A 21,863-nucleotide genomic window follows, 5' to 3' on the forward strand; every position below is an offset into this window, starting at 1 on the left:
ATTCTAGTACTATGAAAACCAGCAAAGCCATACAACTTGGTTTTCTATGAATAGCAGAAATTGGGCCCTCAGAGTTAATTTGTTCAGGATCAAATGCAATTTAATAAGCAGGTTCTTTTACTGCTTTAGCTTCAGGAATTTGGACAGTATAGAGCAGAGCCATTTTAAGTATTCTGCTTTTCTTTTTATTTTTTTTCTACTTTTGCCCACCAGTCATGTGATTCAGTCTTGTTTATATGATTCACATTTCTCTCCCTTAAGTTAGTTGTTGATTGATTTGGTTTGTCATTATAATTTATATACATCTTATTTTGGCATAGCTTTTCTTTCAAGGATACTTGCTGGGGTGCTAGTATTCTACTGGTTGACTGCCCTTAGGAAGAAAGACAGGGTGGTAGGGTCATGCTGTAGATATGGGTCCTTAAATACATGAAGAGTTGTATTTGCTTTTTTTCTTAGCTCAGGGCTCATAGTGTGTTATTTATTATAGCAAAGCACCTAGAACTTAATGGGCTCCTTTTTCATCTGAGTAGCAACAGGCTTGGTACAGAGTTTCTGGGTTGCAATATTTTGCTTATATCAGTAAGAATTTGGGCAAGGCCAAGTAGGAGTCAGACTTGTATTCATACACAGTCTGTGGTTCAACTTGTATAAAATGCCTTTGACCAAGGAATTCCTTTTTTAAAAAATTTTTATTAAACAAAGGTAAATGATCATTTTTTTTAAGTACCAAACTTTATTTTCCTCCACAAAATAATTAGTTAAAGATACTTTTTGAGCCAGGAACGGTGGTGCAACCCTGTAATCCTAGTCACCTGGGAGGCTGAGGAAGGAGAATCAGAAGTTTGAGGCCAGCCTCCCCAACTTAAGAAGACCCTGTATCAAAGTAAAAAAATAAAAAGGGCTGGCTGGGGATGTAGCTCAGTTGTAGATCATCCCTGGGTTCAATTCCCAGTATCTGGGAATATATATACACACATATATATATATATATATGCATATATATATATGTATATGTATATATACATATGATTTAATATATATTAAATATATTCAGGATATATTTAAAAACCTAATAACCTCACATCTCTCCCTATCTCATGTTCTGAGTTAATATATATTAAATCATATGTATATATAGAGGAATGATTTAATATATATTATAGATGTAAAATATGAAGTTTTATGGAATGATTAATAATAAGTTGTAAAAACTGTGATAAACATAGAAAAATATTTGCTGTATTACTGAGAGGAGAATGATGTTCTTCTTAGATGAGTATTAAGGTTTGATAGTTCATGAAGGAGGAGAAAGGTGAAGAACATCTTGCTAGCCCATTAGAGCAGCCGAGTCAACTCCTGTGGTCAGTTGGCTGACAGACGTCATAGTGCATTTGTTTTTTGTCAAAATACTTGACAAGTGTAATAATGTAATACAATAAAGTATGCAAATTTATAATTCTAACAGTTTTTATATATATTGAACAGGGCAGTGGGATTATATATGATTCCTATGTTTAAAAATGTTAACTTTCAAATAAAAAGGGAATGGTGGTTATTTGAGAGACCATATGCTTTTCTTTAATGCTAGATTCTGAAGAGGGAGGGTTAAAAACAAGGCAACTAGTGCCCCAGGATTTGGAAATTGTCCGATGAGTAGGACAGGCTAGAACAAGGCAGTTATTCCCTGTGCCTGGGGAATGAGGTCACCGGTTGCAGAGTTAGTGCGAATAGGATTATTTCCTATAATCTCAAGGATGCCAGTTGTAGATTTAGTTCTACAGCAAGGTCAGAGACACTCAGGAGCTGAAGCGAGAGTTTGTTTTTTTGAGAGTTTGGATACAGTGCTAATATATTCTCTTATTTCTCCCTTTACTTATAAGAAGACTGGGGGAAAAATTCTCTGCCTGGGCCTTCTCCTTTTAGCCCTGACTGCCAGGGTTTTCGTATGGGCTAGAATCTTCATGAGCCTAAGTGTTATGAAATGACTATTTCCTTATTTTCCTTTACAGATAATAGTGTGAAAGAGGGAGGCTTGTGTGCTGGAGCCCCTCCTAGCTTTGAGTCTAAAAACACTACTTTTAAATTTTAAATTGTCCCTCTATATTTGCAGGTTCTTCATCTGCAGATTCAATCAACTGTGAATCAGAAATATTCGGAGAAAAAAATTGTGTCAGTGATTCTCTGTACCATAAAAGAAATTTGTGTCTGTGCTGAATATGTAGAGACTTACTCCTTGTTATTATTTCATAAACTATACAATGTAGCAAGTATTTGCATTGTATTAGGTATCATGAGTAATCTAGAGATGATTTAAAGTTTACAGGAGGATGTCTATAGGTTTTATACAGCTATTACCTATGCCATTTTATATAAGAGACTTGAACCTCTGTGAATTTTGGTATTCTCCCATGTCCTGGAGCCAATTTCCCATGGATACCGAGGGATAACTATAGTTTTAAGTGAAAAATATTTTACACTAGTACTATTTATGTTTTAAGTACATATTAGTTTTATATGATAATTCTAAATAGGAATAAAGGGTATACATCAAAAAGTAAATCCTCTTAGGTGTGCCCCTCAATTCTTCACTGAGTGGCATGGACTGAAACAAGATTTTTAGTGTGTATTCTTCTAAATATTTTCCATCTTTGTATCAGCATGTGTGTGGATCTCCACTTCCTTTGTTTTTACATTAATATATTTTGGAGATTGTTCTCAGTAGCTACCTATCGATCTGCCTTATTTTTATTGCATAATATTTTATTATAAATTATTAATAATCTACTTTTTATTTTTTAAAATACTTTTTAAAAGTTGTTGATGGACCTTTATTTAATTATATGTAGTGCTGAAAATTGAACTCAGTGCCTCACACATGCCAGGCAAGTGCTTTACCACTGAGCCACAACCACAGTCCTAAGAATCTAGTAGAAATAGGTCAAGAGCCTGAATTGCAAACTGATCCATATACTTGGAATAATAGGCATAAAAATTTCAGAGCTAACATCTACTAGGAAACTGAGGAACCTGAGTCTAGCTAGAAGACTTGCACTTTTGCATAGACTTAGACCCTAGGGCAACTAGAGTAATTGACAAGAAATCATTTTCCAAAGCACTGGAAATAAGTTATTAGAAAATATAAGAGAAAAAAATACTCCATTCATAGTAACACAGAAGTATAAAATATCTAGAAGAAAGCCACAAGAGATATGAAAACCCTGTGTGATGAAAGCTAGAATATTGTAAACTAGATAACCTGAAAAACCCTTAATAGTACAAAAGGTTGGAAATGCTCATCAAATATAATAAACATCCCATTAGGAGTATAGCTAGGACAATCCCCTAGGGGCTAAAATGGAAAAGAATTAACAAACTAGAACAGTAAACTAGAGCTGATGCTTTAGAAAAGTGGAAGATATAGGGGCAGTTGTTGATGGTTTTGTTGTTCCTAGTGGAATAGCTGCCCACCCTCTAACAGCCCAGCCAATTTACACAAGTCGTCATACCTGAATTTGAGTCTTATATTAGCACCTCTGAACTCTGGTAATTTGGGCAAATCTTGTTTAAGCCCCAGCTTCCTCACCTTCAAAACGGGACAACACTGGTTCTCACCTTTTCTGGTGGCTATGAAGATTAAATTAAATGGATCTAAATTACTAGCTGACATTTTTTTTTTCCTGAGTGTTTACTGTGTTTCATGGCAGTGCTATAAGGAGTGAGTACATAGACTCACTTCTGTTCATAATGGATATGAGGTGAATTTGACTCTACCCTCACTCCAAATCTATGCATTGAAGCCTTCATTCCTAAAGTCGTAGTATTTGGAGATAGACCCTTTTGGAGGTAATTAGGTGTTATGGTTTGGAAATGTGGTGTTCTCCAAAAGCTTCTATGTTAATGCAGGAGGTGAATTGATGAGATTATGAGAACTATCACCCAGTCAGTGGATTAATTCACATGATGGATTAATAATTTGAATGAACTACTGGATGGTTAACTATAGGCAAGTAGGTAGTGGTCACTTGAGGTGTCCTTGGGGGAATTATATATTTTGTCCCTAGTTCCTCAGGTTCTCTGTTTCTACCTGTCATGAAGTGAGCAGCTTTCTTCTGACACACCCCTCTACCATGATGTTCTTCTGCCTCACCTCAGGCCCATAGCAATGGAGTCTGTTGATCATGCGTTGTGGGCCCCAAATAAACTTTTCCTTCTCTAAGTTGTTCTTGTAGGTTATTTTGGTTCTAGGGACACAAGGCTGACTAACATGTTAGGTTTAGGTAAGAGAATAGAGTAGGGTCTTCATGATAGAATTAGTGACCTTATAAGAAGAGATACCAGTGAGCTTGTATTCTCTTCCCTTCTTACCATGTGAGTTCACAGCATGAAGCTGGATATCACTGGGGGATCAATCACAGTGACATCTTGATCTGGGATTACCAGCCTCCAGAACTGTGAGAGATAAATTCCTGTGGTATAAGCTTCTCAGTCTGTGGGTTTTTTTTTTTTTTTTTTTTTTTTTTTTTTTTTTTTTTTTTTGTGGCAGTGCTGGGGATTGAACCCAGGGCTTTATGCATGTGAGGCAAGAACTCTGCCAACAGAGCTATATCCCCAGTAGTCTGTGGTTTCTTATTATGGCAACCCAAGCTAATACATAAAGTAAGGGAGACATTCTTTTTTATTTTTTTAAACTTTTATTGTATTTATTTATTTTTATATGGTGCTGAGAATCGAATCCAGTGCCTCACATGTGCCGGGCAAGCACTCTACCACTGATCCACAACCAATCCCCAGGAAGACATTCTTAACTCAGAGACATGTGGGTTCTAATGGCTACCTAAGGATAAGAGAGACAAGGTGGTGCATCAGGGAGTGGGAAATGCAGTCCTTATTTCCATAAAGCAAGAACCCTCAAAGTGAAACCAGAACTATAAAATATTTACAGAGAGATGACCAGGAAGTTTATCCATCTTAGATTGGACTCTGAATAGATTGAGGGAGGTGTCTGAATTAAGAATTCATAACTATAGCCAGGCATGGTGTCACATACCTGTAATCCTAGAGACTGGGTTGGCTGAGGCAGGAAGATCACAAGTTTGAGGCCAGCCTTAGCAATTTAGCAAGGCCCTAAGCAACTTAGTGAGACCCTGTCTCAAAATAAAAAATAAAAAAGGCCGGGGATGCATGTCAGTGGTTGAGCATCCTGGGTTCAATCTCCAGTATCATAAACTAAATAAATAAATAAAATAAAAATAAACAAACATGAAAAAGACCAGGCATATTTGAAAAGAACTGTAAAATAATACTTCTAGTAAAAAATTCATTAAAGTTAAAAACCGAGGACCTAACAGATGAGGAGGGTATTATTGAATTCTGAATGTAGACTAGAGAGAAATTATTCATTATTATACAAAGAGAAAAAGATAAAAAAATGTAAGAGAGGTTAATGTTAACAGAAATTTTTATTTTTGTGTAGGGGGTAATAAGGAGAATGGAGAGGCAGTATTTGAAGGTTAATGACCAGACTTTTAAAAATTAACTAGAATAAAAAACCAGTTATTCACAGAGAATGACAGATTGATTTAGTACTTTCTAATAGTAATAATAGAAGTGCTGAGAGAAGTTGCTAACAAGTAGTTTTTTTCTAGCTAAATTATTAAAAAATGAAACAGACATTTTAGACAAAAATATTAGGTTGTAAACTTCGGGATGTTAGGAATTTTCATTTTTGTCCTGCTGTATCCCTAATGCCTTGAGCAGTCCTGGCTCATAATAGGCATTTAGTAAATATTTGTTGAATCAGAAAAAAATTGAACAGACTCTCACATTGCTTCTAGAAGAGGGGAATTAAAATGAAAAGTAAGGGTTGAGATACAAAAAAGGAAGTTAACTAAAGAAATTGTCAATTGTAGATTGCTGTAGTTTGAATATATTACCCCCAAAATTCATGTCTTGAAAACTTAATCTCCAATGCAATAGTGTTGAGAAGTGGCCCCTTTAAGAGGCAGAGCCTTCATGAATAGGTTAATGTTACTATCACAGGAGTAGGTTCATTATTATGAGGGTAGGTTTGTTATAAAAGTGACTTTGGCTCTTTTTCTCTGATTAGATGTATTTGTGTTAATCACCTTTTCATCTCTGTGATGAAAGTACCTGATGAGAAAACTTAGAGGAGGAAAAGTCTCAGAGGTCTTGCTCCATGGTTGGCCAACTCCATTGCTTTGGGCCTGAGGTGAGACAGAGCATCATGGCAGAGGGGCGTTGCAGAGAAAAACTGTTTAGCTTGTGGGGGAAGAAGGAGAGAGCCAGGATGGGGCCAGGGACAAATAATTGTCCCCAAGATCATGCCCTCAGCAACCTATTTCCTTCAGTAACACCCCATCTGCTTACAATCACCACCATAGTTTATTCAAATTTTGAATCCATCAAATGGATTAATCCACTGATGAGGTTACAGCTCCCACAGTACAATCATTCCACCTCTGAACATTGCAGCATTGTCTAACACATGAGCTTTATGGGAAAACATAACATGTTACTTGATACAAAGTTATTATGACTACAGGAAATTTATCCATATGCACTGGTTTAGAATTTAACCTCTATGTTAGATGTAGTTCCATCATGGTTTTCTCTATGGGGGAGGATAAAGGGCTGCTGTAGTGCTATGCTATATTCCGCACTACTGTTTGAGCCACATCCTCAGCCTTCTTGTTCTTTTTTTAAAGTTTTTTTTTTTCATTGTAGTTGGAAACAATACCTTTATTTTATTTATGTATTTTTATGTGGTGCTGAGGATCGAACTCAGGGCCTCGTACATGCTAGGTGAGCACTCTACCGCTGAGCCACAATCCCAGCCCTCTTGTTCTTTTTAAAGGATTTTTTTTTCTTTAGTTTGCTGAGAATTCCAAGTGTACTTACTTTAAATTCACTTTCACATTCTATTATATTAACATTGTTTCTTATTATTGCTTTTGTTTTTCTTAGCGTTGGTGTTTTCCATTTTTTAAAAATAATTTTATTGATTTAAAAAAAATAAATGATAGCGGAATGCATTACAATTCTTATTGCATATATACAGCACAATTTTTCATATCTCTGGTTGCATATAAAGTATGTTGACACCAATTTGTGTCTTCATACATGAACTTTGGATAATGATGTCTATCACATTCCACTATCCTTTTTGTAAAAGTGCATTATGGCAGGAGGCTTTTAAGTAAGAATCTAGTTTTAAATTAGGTCCTCTGGACTTTTGTCTATGATAATGTGAGATGTCACTATGTTCTGGTTCTGGCTGAGATTTTTTGCTTCAACCTGATTCCCAAGGTTGAAGTTCTCCTTCCTATGCAACCTTCTTTAAAATTTAAGAAATGTCATTTTCATTGACATCTTTCTTTTTTAAAGGAAAATTTTTTATAATAACTTTATTTATCTGTTTGTTTTTATGTGGTGCCGAGGATTGAACCCAGTGCCTTATGTGTGCTAGGCAAGCACTCTGTCACTGAGTCACAACTCCAGCCCTTATTGACATCTTTTCCCTGGATTTAGCTCTCTTGCTTAGCTGACATTTGAAGTCTTTTTTTTTTTTTTTTACTTTTATTAGTGTTTTGCTATCTTGGATTCTGTTTTGTTAGCAGTCTTGAAATTTGGTGCCCAGAATTGAATTATTTTGCCTGATGTTTAAATTCCCTAAGCATTACCATCTGGTCTTATCTTTTACCCTTCAGGTTCCATTTCTTTTCCCTCACACTGCTCTCTTTGAGGCACCATGAATACAGATTATTTAAGCTTCCTTCTTTTAGTTTACTCACTTCCCTGTCTGGAGTGGTCTCCTTCTGCCTTTCTTATCTAGATTCTGACAGTTTTCAAGGCCCATCTCAAAGAGTACTTTTCCATGAAGACTTTCCTAATTACCTTCAGCCTCATTCTTTGAACCCTTGGTTTCATGGTCTTCACCATTGTTTCTCAGCCTTGGTATTATCAATACTTTTGGTTTGACAGTTCTTTGTTCTGGGAACTATTCTGGACACTGAAGAATTTTTAGCAGCGTCCCTGGTTTCTACCTACTAACTGTCAATAACATCACCTAGGAACTTATTAGGAATAAAGATTCTCAGGGCCCTGAATGCCACTGAATCAAGAAACAGAGATAGTTGAGCCCTGCACTCTGTGCTTTAATAGCCCTCCGGATGGTTTTGAGGTATGTTGAAGTTTGAGATTCACTTTCTCAGAAGATCGCGTTTTTCTCTCTCTCCTTTTTTTTTTTTTTTTTTGGAGGAAAGAACCATTGTTATAATTGTATTGTTGATTAGCATAATGGCAAATTTATGTTTGAGGATCAGTTGCTAATTGCAAAACTTAATCTTTTTGAGGTAGTCTTAGCCAGGTATTCAGAGAGATGTGTGCTTTCTGTATTTATGGAAAAGAATAATTGGGAAGAGGATTTGAATTGATATGAAACTTTACAAAGGACATACTTATATTCAGTAAAAACAAATAGATTTTAGCAGTAATTGCTTCCTGAAAATGGAGAGGGCCTTGAAAAACTATTGAATGACCATCTCTTGGAAGTATGAGTAGGCTGGATGTCATTTGCAGTGAAGCTTTTTTTTTTTTTTAAAGTTTTGATTTGTAATATAGTACAAGGAGTAGAACCTTTAAGTATCCTTTCCAGTCTTTGTGTCTTGTGTTTTCTTGTTATTCTTTCCCTGCTGCACTTAGCCCTAATCTTAATGGATTTGATATTTGGTGCTTTCTGGAATTTAGCATTTTTCCTGCATGGATAGCCTTTGATCTTTCTCAGGAGGTAACATATCCAATCTGTATGTAGGAGTCCTTGTGAAGTTCTCTACTGACATTTTGGAAATAGCTCTTTGTGATCAGTTTGTTAGGAAACTCCTCTTGATATCTGCTTATTCTCAGAAGTTACTTGTCACTCTAGTTTTAAAAAATCCTCACAGCTGGATGTGATGGTGCACACCTGTAATTCCAACTTAGTGAAACTCTGACTCAAAAATAAAATAAAAAAGGGTTGGGAATGTAGCTCATTGGGAGGTAGGGTACACCTAGGTTTAGTCTGCAGTACCACTCCCCAATCCCCCAAAAGCTATCAGCTACATCTGACCTATTATGATCTTTTTTGGGCATGAGTATAATGGAGGGATCTTCTTTTTTTAATTATTATTTTTTTTACTTATATATGACAGCAGAATGCATTACAGTACTTATTACACATATAGAGCACAATTTTTCGAATCTCTGGTTGTATACAAAGTATATTCACACCAATTTGTATCTTCATACATGTAGTTTGGACAATATGTCCATCACATTCTACCATCATTTCAACCCTATACCCCCTCCCTTTCCCTCCCACCCTTTTGCCCTATCTAGAGTTTGTCTATTCCTCCCATGTTCCCCCTCCCTACCCCACTATGAATCAGCTTCCTTATATCAGAGAAAACATTCGGCATTTGGTTTTTTTAGGATTGGCTAACTTCACTTGGCATTATCTTCTTTTTATTTATTTATTTATTTATTTTTTTATTGGTCGTTCATAACATTACATAGTTCTTAATACATCATATTACATGGTTGATTCACGTGGATTATGAACTCCCGCTTTTACCCCGTATACAAATTGCTGTATCACATCAGTTTCCCTTCCATTGATTGACATATTGCCTTTCTAGTGTCTGATGTATTCTGCTGTCTGTCCTATTCTCTACTATCCCCCCTCCCCTCCCCTCCCCTCCCCTCCCCTCCCCTCCCCTTTTCTCTCTCTACCCCTTCTACTGTAAATCATTTCTTCCATTTGTATTATCTTGTCTTACCCCTCCTTTCCTCTTATATGACATTTTGTATAACCCTGAGGATCGCCTTCCATTTCCATGCAATTTCCCTTCTCACTCCCTTTCCCTCCCACCTCTCATCCCTGTTTAATGTAAATCTTCTTCTCAAGCTCTTCGTCCCTACCCTGTCCTTGTTTACTCTCCTTATATCAAAGGAGTCATTTGGAATTTGTTTTTTAAAGATTGACTAGCTTCACTTAGCATAATCTGCTCTAATGCCATCCATTTCCCTCCAAATTCTATGATTTTGTCATTTTTTAATGCAGAGTAATACTCCATAGTATATAAATGCCACATTTTTTTTATCCATTCATCTATTGAAGGGCATCTAGGCTGGTTCCACAGTCTTGCTATCGTGAATTGAGCTGCTATGAACATCGATGTAGCAGTGTCCCTGTAGCATGCTCTTGTTAGGGCTTTAGGGAATAGACCGAGAAGGGGAATAGCTGGGTCGAATGGTGGTTCCATTCCCAGCTTTCCAAGAAATCTCCATACTGCTTTCCAAATTGGCTGCACCAATTTGCAGTCCCACCAGCAATGAACAAGAGTGCCCTTTTCCCCGCATCCTCTCCAGCACTTATTGTTGTTTGACTTCCTAATGGCTGCCAGTCTTACTGGAGTGAGATGGTATCTTAGGGTAGTTTTGATTTGCATTTCTCTGACTGCTAGCGATGGTGAGCATTTTTTCATGTACTTGTTGATTGATTGTATGTCCTCCTCTGAGAAGTGTCTGTTCAGGTCCTTGGCCCATTTATTGATTGGGTTATTTGTTATCTTATTGTCTAATTTTTTGAGTTCTTTGTATATTCTGGTTATTAGGGCTATATCTGAAGTGTGTGGAGTAAAGATTTGTTCCCAGGATGTAGGCTCCCTGTTTATCTCTCTTATTGTTTCTTTTGCTGAGAAAAAACTTTTTAGTTTGAGTAAGTCCCATTTGTTGATTCTATTTGTTAACTCTAGCGCTATGGGTGTCCTATTGAGGAATTTGGAGCCCGATCCCACAGCGTGTAGATCATAACCAACTTTTTCTTCTATCAGATGCCATGTCTCTGATTTAATATCAAGCTCCTTGATCCATTTTGAGTTAACTTTTGTGCACGGCGAGAGATAGGGATTCAGATTCATTTTGTTGCATATGGATTTCCAGTTTTCCCAGCACCATTTGTTGAAGATGCTATCCTTCCTCCATTGCATGCTTTTAGCCCCTTTATCAAAAATAAGATAGTTGTAGTTTTGTGGATTGGTTACTGTGTCCTCTATTCTGTACCATTGGTCCACCCGCCTGTTTTGGTACCAGTACCATGCTGTTTTTGTTACTATTGCTCTGTAGTATAGTTTGAAGTCTGGTATCGCTATACCGCCTGATTCACACTTCCTGCTTAGTATTGTTTTTGCTATTCTGGGTCTTTTATTATTCCATATGAATTTCATGATTCTTTTATCGATTTCTACAAGATATGCTGTTGGGATTTTGATTGGCATTGCATTGAACTTATATAGGACTTTTGGTAATATCGCCATTTTGATGATGTTAGTTCTGCCTATCCATGAGCAGGGTATATTTTTCCATCTTCTAAGGTCTTCTTCTATGTCTTTCTTTAGGGTTCTGTAATTTTCATTGTATAAATCTTTCACCTCTTTTGTTAGGTTGATTCCCAAGTATTTTATTTTTTGGGGGGATATTGTGAATGGAGTAGTTGTCCTCATTTCCGTTTCAGAGGCTCTGTCACTGATATACAGGAATGCCTTTGATTTATGCGTGTTGATCTTATATCCTGCCACTTTGCTGAATTCATTTATTAGCTCTAATAGCTTCTTTGTAGACCCTTTTGGGTCTGCTAGGTATAGAATCATATCATCTGCAAATAGTGATAATTTAAGTTCTTCTTTTCCTATTTTTATGCCTTTAATTTCTTTCGTCTGCCTAATTGCTCTAGCCAGTATTTCGAGGACTATGTTGAACAGAAGTGGTGAGAAAGGGCATCCCTGTCTTGTACCAGATCTTAGAGGGAATGCCTTCAATTTTTCTCCATTCAGAATGATGCTGGCCTGTGGCTTATCATAGATTGCTTTTACAATGTTGAGGTATGATCCAGTTATCCCTAATTTTTCTAGAGTTTTGAACATAAAGGGATGCTGTACTTTGTCGAAAGCTTTTTCTGCATCTATCGAGATGATCATATGGTTCTTATTTTTAAGTCTATTGATGTGGTGGATAACATTTATTGATTTCCGTATATTGAACCAACCTTGCATACCAGGGATGAATCCTACTTGATCATGGTGTATAATTTTTTTGATATGTATTTGAATCCGATTCGCCAGAATTTTATTGAGGATTTTTGCATCAAGGTTCATTAGAGATATTGGCCTGTAGTTTTCTTTCTTTGAAGTGTCTTTGTCTGGTTTCGGAATCAGGGTGATGTTGGCCTCGTAGAACGAATTTGGAAGTTCTCCCTCTTTTTCTATTTCCTGAAATAGCTTGAAAAGTATTGGTGTTAGTTCCTCTTTAAAGGTTTTGTAAAACTCTGCTGTATATCCATCCGGTCCTGGGCTTTTCTTAGTTGGTAGTCTTTTGATGGTTTCTTCTATTTCCTCTATTGTTATTGGTCTGTTTAGGTTGTCTATATCCTCCTGGCTCAATCTGGGCAGATCATAAGACTCAAGGAATTTATCTATGCCTTCACTATCTTCTATTTTATTGGAGTATAAGGATTCAAAGTAATTTCTGATTATCTTCTGTATTTCTGAAGTGTCTGTTGTGATATTGCCTTTTTCATCCCGTATGCTAGTAATTTGGGTTCTCTCTCTTCTTCTCTTCGTTAGCATGGCTAAGGGTCTGTCAATTTTATTTATTTTTTCAAAGAACCAGCTTTTAGTTTTGTCAATTTTTTCAATTGTTTCTTTTGTTTCAATTTCATTAATTTCAGCTCTGATTTTAATTATTTCTTGCCTTCTACTTCTTTTGCTGTTGTTTTGCTCTTCTTTTTCTAGGATTTTGAGATGAAGTATGAGATCATTTATTTGTTGGTTTTTTCTTTTTTTGAGGAATGAACTCCAAGCAATGAATTTTCCTCTTAGAACTGCTTTCAGTGTGTCCCATAGATTCCGATATGTTGTGTCTGTGTTTTCATTTAACTCTAGGAATTTTTTAATTTCCTCCTTGATGTCTTCTAAAACCCATTGATCACTCAGCAACCTATTGTTCATTCTCCAGGTGATGTTTGATTTTTCCTTTCTTCTTTTATCATTGATTTTCAGTTTCATTCCATTATGATCAGACAAGATGCATGGTATTATCTCTACCTCTTTGTATTGTCTAAGAGTTGCCTTGTGACATAGTATATGGTCTATTTTTGAGAAGGTTCCATGTGCTGCTGAGAAAAAAGTGTAGCTACTTGATGTTGGGTGGTATAGTCTATATATGTCAATTAAGTCTAGGTTGTTAATTGTGTTATTGAGTTCTATAGTTTCCTTATTTAACTTTTGTTTGGAAGATCTGTCCAGTGGTGAGAGAGGTGTGTTGAAGTCTCCCATGATTACTGTATGGTGGTCTATTAGACTCTTGAACTTGAGAAGAGTTTGCTTGATGAACATGGCTGCTCCATTATTTGGGGCATATATATTTATGATTGTTATGTCTTGTTGGTGTATGGTTCCCTTGAGCAGTATGAAGTGTCCTTCTTTATCCCTTTTGATTAGCTTTGGCTTGAAATCTATTTTATTAGATATGAGTATGGACACTCCTGCTTGTTTCCGTGGTCCATATGAGTGATATGATTTTTCCCAACCTTTCACCTTCAGTCTATGTACATCTTTTCCTATCAAATGCGTCTCCTGTAGACAGCATATTGTTGGGTCTTGTTTTGTGATCCATTCTACTAGCCTGTGTCTCTTAATTGGTGAGTTTAAGCCATTAACATTTAGGGTTATTATTGAGATATGGTTTGTTCTTCTATCCATATTTGTTTATTGATGTTACTAAACCTGATTTGTTATCCTCTTTGACTACTTTCCCCCCTTTACTGTCCTACCTCCCATTGTTGGTTATCAATGTTATTTTCCATTTCCTCTTCCTGTAATGTTTTGCCAAGGATTTTTTGAAGAGATGGTTTTCTAGCTGCGAATTCTTTTAACTTTTGTTTATCGTGGAAGGTTTTAATTTCATCTTCTAACCTGAAGCTTAATTTCGCCGGATACAAGATTCTTGGTTGGAATCCATTTTCTTTAAGCGTTTGAAATATGTTATTCCAGGATCTTCTAGCTTTTAGAGTCTGTGTTGAGAGATCAGCTGTTATTCTGATTGGTTTACCCCTAAATGTAATCTGCTTCCTTTCCCTCGTAGCTTTTAAAATTCTCTCCTTGTTCTGTATGTTGGACATCTTCATTATAATGTGTCTAGGTGTGGATCTCTTATGATTTTGCACATTCGGCGTCCTGTAGGCTTCTAGGATTTGGGATTCTGTCTCATTCTTCAAGTCTGGGAAGTTTTCTTGTATTATTTCACTGAATAGTTTGCTTAATCCTTTGGTTTGGAGCTCTGTGCCTTCCTGTATCCCAATGACTCTTAAGTTAGGTCTTTTGATATTATCCCATAGCTCTTGAATGTTCTGCTCATGGTTTCTTAGTAGACTTGCTGAGCTATCTATGTTCTTTTCAAGTTGAAATACTCTGTCTTCATTGTCTGATGTTCTATCTTCTAAGTGATCCACTCTGCTGGTAGTATTCTCAATTGAGTTTTTAAGTTGGTTTATTGTTTCCTGCATTCCTAGTATTTCTATTTGTTTGTTTTTTATTACCTCTATCTCCCTGTGAAATTGATCTTTAACTTCCTGGATTTGTTTGTCAATGTGATCTTTCATTGTCTGATTTTGCTGTCTCATGTCTTCCTTGAGACTCCAGATCATCTGAAGCATGTATGTCCTGAGCTCTCTATCTGACATTCCATCTGTTGCAGCTATTACCTCTTCTAAAGTTGAGTTGACCTGCATTGCCTGTGGTCCTTTCTTTCCTTGTCGTTTCATACTGCTGGCGTTTCTTTCTGCTTGGTGAAATTGTTGTGTCTTTGATATTTTCCCCCTCTATTTATTTATATTGCTCTTGTATAGTTGAAAAATCACCCTTGCAGGGCAGGTAGTGGCTGTGATCCTCCTCCAATTAGTGTGATCCGTCTACCATGCTGGCAGGCCCTAAGTCTGCTTTGCTGGTCGGTCAAAGGTCCACCTACCCAGCAGGCGCCAGGGGCACCTGTGTCACTCCATAGGTTGCTGGGCCTAACCTCCCGATGGGTTGCAGGTTCGCCTCGCTTGCAGGCACTGGGTGTGGGGCCGGTTCCGCCCCTCAGCAGGCTTTGGGCCAGCTCTGCTGGTGTTCACAGTCCCGCCTACCTGCAGACACTGGGGGAGGGGACGGGCCTAGCCCTCAGCCGTCCGCCGCCGGACCTGTCCTAGTGGGTCCGGTCCGCGTTCCCCGCCGGCGCGTGTAGCTGCAGTCCCTTGGCTGGTTGCTGGGCCTGACCCGCCCGCCCGTGGCTTGCAGATTCGCCTCCCTTGCAGGCACTGGGGGAGGGGCCGGTTCCGCCCCTCAGCAGGCTTTGGGCCAGCTCTGCTCCTGTTCACAGTCCCGCCTACCTGTAGACACTGGGGGAGGGGACGGGCCTAGCCCTCAGCCGTCCGCCGCCGGACCTGTCCTAGTGGGTCCGGTCCGCGTTCCCCGCCGGCGCGTGTAGCTGCAGTCCCTTGGCTGGTTGCTGGGCCTGACCCGCCCGCCCGTGGCTTGCAGATTCGCCTCCCTTGCAGGCACTGGGGGAGGGGCCGGTTCCACCCCTCAGCAGGCTTTGGGCCAGCTCTGCTCCTGTTCACAGTCCCGCCTACCTGCAGACACTGGGGGAGGGGACGGGCCTAGCCCTCAGCCGTCCGCCGCCGGACCTGTCCTAGTGGGTCCGGTCCGCGTTCCCCGCCGGCGCGTGTAGCTGCAGTCCCTTGGCTGGTTGCTGGGCCTGACCCGCCCGCCCGTGGCTTGCAGATTCGCCTCCCTTCGGCATTATCTTCTTTAACTCCATCCATTTACCTGAAAATGGCATGGTTTTATTCTCTTATTGCTGAGTAATATTCCATTGTGTATATATGCCACTTTTTTTTATTATCCATTTATCTATTGAAAGGCATCTAGGTTGGTTCTACAGTTTAGCTATTGTGAATTGTGCTGCTATAAACATTGATGTGGCTGTGTCCCTGTAGTATGCTGTTTTTAAGTTCTTTGGGTATAGAGCAAGGAGAGGGATAGCTGAATCAAATGGTGGTTTCATTCCCAATTTTCCAAGAAATCTCCATACTGCTTTCCATATTGGCTACACCAATTTGCAGTTCCACCAGCAGTGTATGAGTGTACCTTTTCCTCCACATCCTCACCAACACTTATTGTTTTTATTCATAATAGCTGCCATTCTGACTGGAGGGAGATGAAATCTTAGATAGTTTTGATTTGCATTTCTTTAATTGCTAGCAATGATGAACATTTTTTTTCATATATTTGTTGATTGATTGTATATCATCTGAGAAGTGTCTGTTCAGGTCCTTGGCCCATTTATTGATTGGATAATTATTTGGTGTTTAGCTTTTTGAGTTCTTTATATACCCTAGAGATTAATGCTCTATCTGATGTGTGAAGGGTAAAGATTTGCTCCCAAGATGTAGGCTCTCTATTCACCTCACAGATTGTTTCTTTTGCTGAGAAGAAACTTTTTAGTTGGAATCTATCCCATTTATTGATTCTTGATTTTTTTTCCTTTTGGTGGGGCTGGAGATTGAACTTGGGATCTAATGCATGTTAGACAAGTTCTACCACTGAAATACACCCTAACCCTATTAGGATTCTTTATTTAAGTTATTTATTTTTTATTTATTTTTGGTACTGAGAATTGAACCCAGAGGCATTTCACCACTGAACTGCATGCCCAGTCCTTTTTATTTTTTATTTTGAGACAGTGTCTTGCTAAGTTTCCGAGGGTCTTGCTAAGTTACTGACACTGGCAATGAACTTGAGATCCTCCTGCCTCAGCCTTCTTTGTCATTGGGATTATAGACATGCACTACTGTGTCCAGCCTATGATGAGTTTTAAATAAGAAGTGTTTGTAACTTAAAGTTTAGAAAGATCTCCAACATGAAACTGATGGCCTGCTATAGGAACAATGTAGCTCTCTCTACCTCCCTGAGGAGACTGAAACAGAGATTTCTGCATTGGGTATGAGATTATATTGTGTGACACTGAACTCTCTTCAATGAAGAACTTCTTTTCTCAAGAATTACACTTAACAATGGAATCCCACCTCTAATATTGGCACATAGCAGGTGCTCAAGAAATGTTGCTGAGGTAAAAAGAATTTGTAAAATTCCTCATAGTATCTTCTTTTTTCTCTTATAGTTAAAAGAGCCAAATTCCAGGGTTCACCAGGTAAGTCCAGCCTTCTATTATTTTGTTCCTTCTCCTTCCATACTGTCTGTGATTTTAAGTGTTCATTAAAAGAATCATTAATTTTATGTAGTCCATTGGTTAAATTCAATAATTAACTAATTAATTCACTAAAGTAATTCATAACCTTATTAATTAAAATCAGTGCTATTGTAAAACATTAAAGTTGTTTGTATATCTGTGTTTGTTAATAAGTTGCTTTACCTCTTAGTCAACCCAATTCTACTTCTCAAAAGTAATTTTTTTTTTTTTTTTGTACCAGGTATTAAACCCAGGGACACTTAATCATTGAGCCACAGCCTATTTTTTTTTTTTTTTTTTTGAGATAGGGTCTCAGTAAGTTGCTTAGGGCCTTGCTATGCTGAGGCCGGCCTGGAACCTGTAGTCCTCCTACCTCAGCTTCCTGAACCACTCTGATTACAGGCATGAGCCACCCCACCCCTCCTATTTAGAGATTTTTTTTTTTTTTTGTAATTTCAGACCATTCCTTTGTACACATTGTAGACAGAAATAGATCATATTCCATGTATCTTTGTGCAACATGCTTTGTCCTCCAGCAACATATTGTGAGCATATTTGTGTTTTTCTGTTTCTTTCATTTAAGGTACTATGTAGAATTTTGTTATGTTTTGTACTCTAGGATCTTTATATCTATCTACCTACCTACCTATCTATCTATCTACACACACACACACACACACACACACATACACACACATATATGTATATATTTAAAATATTTTTAGTTGTAGATGGACATAACAACTTTATTTTTGTATGTGGTGCTGAGGATTGAACCCAGTTCCCCATGCATGCTAGGCAAGTGCTCTACCACTGAGCCACAATCCCAGTTTGTACTCTAGGATCTTGATGGATGAATATTTAAATTGTTTCCAATGTTTGGCTATTATAAATAATAAATTTTCTTATGTGCTTATCGTTGTCCAGTTCTGCAAATGTAGTTATATGCTAGAGTCTAGAAATAGATTTAATGGGTCAAAGTTGTTTTAGTTTTATTTTGTTTTGGCAGGCTGGCAGTTGAACCCATGACCTTGTATATACTCTTCCACTGAACTACATTCCTAGCCCCCAAAGTTATGTATTTTTAAAAAATTTGGTAGCTGCTGCCAAATTGCTATTCTTAATTTTTTTCTTTCTTTTGGTGCTAGGGATTGAACCTAGGGCCTTGCACATGCTAAGCATACTCTCTTTTTTTTTTTTTTTTTTTTTTAATATTTATTTTTTAGTTCTCGGCGGACACAACATCTTTGTTGGTATGTGGTGCTGAGGATCGAACCCGGGCGGCACGCATGCCAGGCGAGCGCGCTACCGCTTGAGCCACATCCCCAGCCCCGCTAAGCATACTCTCTAGCACTCAGCTATACCAGTCCTGAAAGTTTTTACTAGATTATGATGAGACCAAAAGTATACAAGCACTTATTTCTCCAAATCCTTTTATCGGCACTAGATAATGTGAAACTTAAATCTTTGTCCATCTGAAGATGAAAAATGCTATCTACTTATTTTAGTATGCAGTTCCTTAATTATAAATGTCAATTTATAAAGACTTACTCTGGTTACTGCTGGGGAGGGGAACTGGGGGTTACTGGAAAAATAATGAACTTGGTTGGGAACCTAGGAAAACCTGACAAACCAGACCTTGTTACAACAGGAACTAAAACAGTTTCAGAGCCTACTGTTCTTTCCATAGGCTCTTAGGTAGGGCCTCTCTCTTTCTGAGGATCTCCTCTGTTCTTTCTCTGGGCTGGCTTTCTCTGCTTACCCATCTTGCAAAAGATCCATAATAGCTGCTACAGTGGAATTTTTATGCCCTTTCTTCCAATTTTTGCACCAACCACCAATTTTCAGTAATTTTCCCCCTTCTATTTAAAATCTTTTGCAAGAGAATCAGATCTGTCTCAGCTCTTTGCCAGCCCATGACTTGGCTGTTCTTTAGTTGTGTCTACCCATGGTCTGATCAATTATGTATGATTTGATGTGTGGGGGGGTGGAATATAATATCATATAAAATATAATGTAGCTCAGAGGCCTAGGCCTCAGTAGAGCCCTTACTTAGCACATGGAAGGCCCTGGGTTCAGTCCCCAGGACCACCAGCAAAACAAAACAAAACAAAACAAAAAATACAGCTTAGTGGTCTACTGTATTATGTGGGCTTTTATCTTCATGTGTCTTTAGGGAAAAGAGAGAAGGATGTAGGTCAGAGTTCTGAGCTTTATTTCCAGGCCTCTATCATTGTTTAGAATTCAGTTTATCCTCTCAAATTATAGTGTTTCCTTTTATGTGGCTTGTTCTTCAGGCCAAATTGTGTAGATTAAGCTTGAAGCCCTCTTCCTTTATGAGGATTTTGCCTCAGTTTTTATCCCTGTCAACACTCTGCAGCTGTTATCTTTCTACATTTTATCAAATTTACATGTCTTGTGTTTCTATTAGATTAGTTCAGTTATTTTCTTCAAACTATAAGTGGTTATAAATTTACTTTAGTACATTCTGATTAGTTCTTTTTTTTTTTTTCTTTTTTGGGTACTAGGGATTGAACCTAGTCCTATTTTGTATTTTATTTAGAGACAGGATCTCACTGAGTTGCTTACACCTCGCTTTTGCTGAGGCTGGCTTTGAACTCACGATCCTTCTGCCTCAGCCTCCTAAGATGCTGGGATTATAGGTGTGGGCCACTACACCCAGCCTGATTAGTTCTAATTAACATTTTAATAGACTAAATCAATTAGAATAGGAAATATCTAATATATCTTGTATTTCATGAATCTTTTGTTTCAGTTTGCATGAGTCTGTATGTTTTTACTGGGTCATATGATGCAAAATATATTAAAATTTGAAAAATACCATATTAGATTGTACTCTTGAAGATGGTGTATGGTTTTATAATTTTTGTGACTCTTGTGCCTGGAATTGTACAATGGATGCTTCAGAGTATTTGTTTTTTTTTTTTTTACATTTAATAATGTGGATATTCTAAGGACTTTGTGAGATTGGATAACAATTTGAGTTCTGATATTACATTTTTGTTTTGCATTTTTTCAGATAAATTTAACACATATGTGACCCTGAAAGTACAGAATGTGAAGAGCACAACTGTAGCAGTTCGAGGTGATCAACCTTCCTGGGAACAAGATTTCATGTTGTAAGTACTTTGCAGCCAGCATGCCTAAGTATTCTGTAATCTTTCTAAGGTTATGGCATCATATGAAACAAAGATTCTGTGCATGCCTAAGATTGACAAAAAGTGCGAACATTGTTAAATATTCTTTTGGAAAACTAAAACCGTAGTTATAGGAACAAGTGAGGTGTGTGGTAGGTGAAGTATATCTTCAGTTGTTTCTATTTAATAGATTCACAATCTATTCTTAGAGATGGATGATGAATGTGGGTAAACTCCTAATTAATTTATGATCTTGAAAACATTACCTCATCAGATTTTTTCAGTGGTCAGAATTAGCATATTAGAGTTAGTACAATTACTTAGCAGAATATTAAATATAACTTTAATATTTTTTTGATTCTCAGAAGCCTTCTTGAGGAAATATGGCTGTACCTATCAGAGACAGTGTTTGTATCTACCCAAGTCATCTGCCTTAGAGGATAAATATTCTGTGCTTATAAGCATTTTGTTTCATTTTCTATTATTTTTTGCAGTGCTGGAAATTGATCGTAAGACCTCATATGTTAGGCAAGCACTCTACCACTGAGGCTATATCTCAACCCTTCCTTTTATGTTATTGAGTAAAATACCCTATGTTTGAGTAAATTACTTATGGTAGATTTTCTTATGTATGACAGAAAATTAATATTTTTTAAATAAAATTCTGGCATTAAAAATATTTTCTCCGACTGGGGATGTGGCTCAAGCGGTAGCGCGCTCACCTAGCATGCGCGCGACCCGGGTTCAATCCTCAGCACCACATACCAACAAAGATGTTGTGTCCGCCGAGAACTAAAAAAAAAAAAAAAATTAAAAATTTCTCTCTCTCTCTCTCTCTCTCTCTCTCTCTCTCTCTCTCTCCTCTCTCACTCTCTCTTTAAAAAAAATATTTTCTCACTCCTCCCCTTAATTTTCAGTATTTTTTTTCTTTTTCTAGAAGAGAAAAGTGTAGAATATCTTATTGAAGGACTGGGCTAATCTCTTAACTTTTATTTTTTTTAATTTTTTTTTTTTTAGTTGAAGACAGACAGTATGTCTTTATTTTGTTTATTTTTATGTGGTGCTAAGGATCAAACCTGGTGACTCACAAGTGCTAGGCAAGTGCTCTGCCACTGAGCTATAGCCCTAGCCCTCTCTTAACTTTTCTGAGTGCCAGTTTCCTTATCTCTAAGGATCTATCATTATTTCTTAACAAAGATCCTAAAGGTCTACCTTACTTATTAAAAGGTTATATTTGCTTTTTGAGAGTAGGAGATGGGCATGAAGGAGATAAAGGAAAATATGTATTGAAAGTACTGTGAAATTTGAAATTGCTTTACAAGTTTTACAGTGCAGTTTAGAGAGGCATTGGATTGATTG

At 37.5% G+C, this 21,863-nt stretch overlaps 1 protein-coding gene across 2 annotated transcripts in view; it reads left to right on the plus strand.

Annotated features, from left to right (window-relative positions):
- Window positions 1-21,863, plus strand: part of Unc13b (unc-13 homolog B) — a 207,274-nt gene that overhangs the window by 42,606 nt on the left and 142,805 nt on the right. For both annotated transcript variants that reach the window (XM_026415263.2, XM_026415255.2), the window contains exons 2-3: window positions 17,278-17,307; window positions 20,387-20,486. In XM_026415263.2, the coding sequence (XP_026271048.1) occupies window positions 17,278-17,307; window positions 20,387-20,486 (130 nt within the window). The remainder of the gene's footprint in view (window positions 1-17,277; window positions 17,308-20,386; window positions 20,487-21,863) is intronic.

This window comes from Urocitellus parryii, chromosome 4 (genome assembly GCF_045843805.1).
Source record: "Urocitellus parryii isolate mUroPar1 chromosome 4, mUroPar1.hap1, whole genome shotgun sequence".
NCBI classification, from domain to species: Eukaryota; Metazoa; Chordata; class Mammalia; order Rodentia; family Sciuridae; genus Urocitellus; species Urocitellus parryii.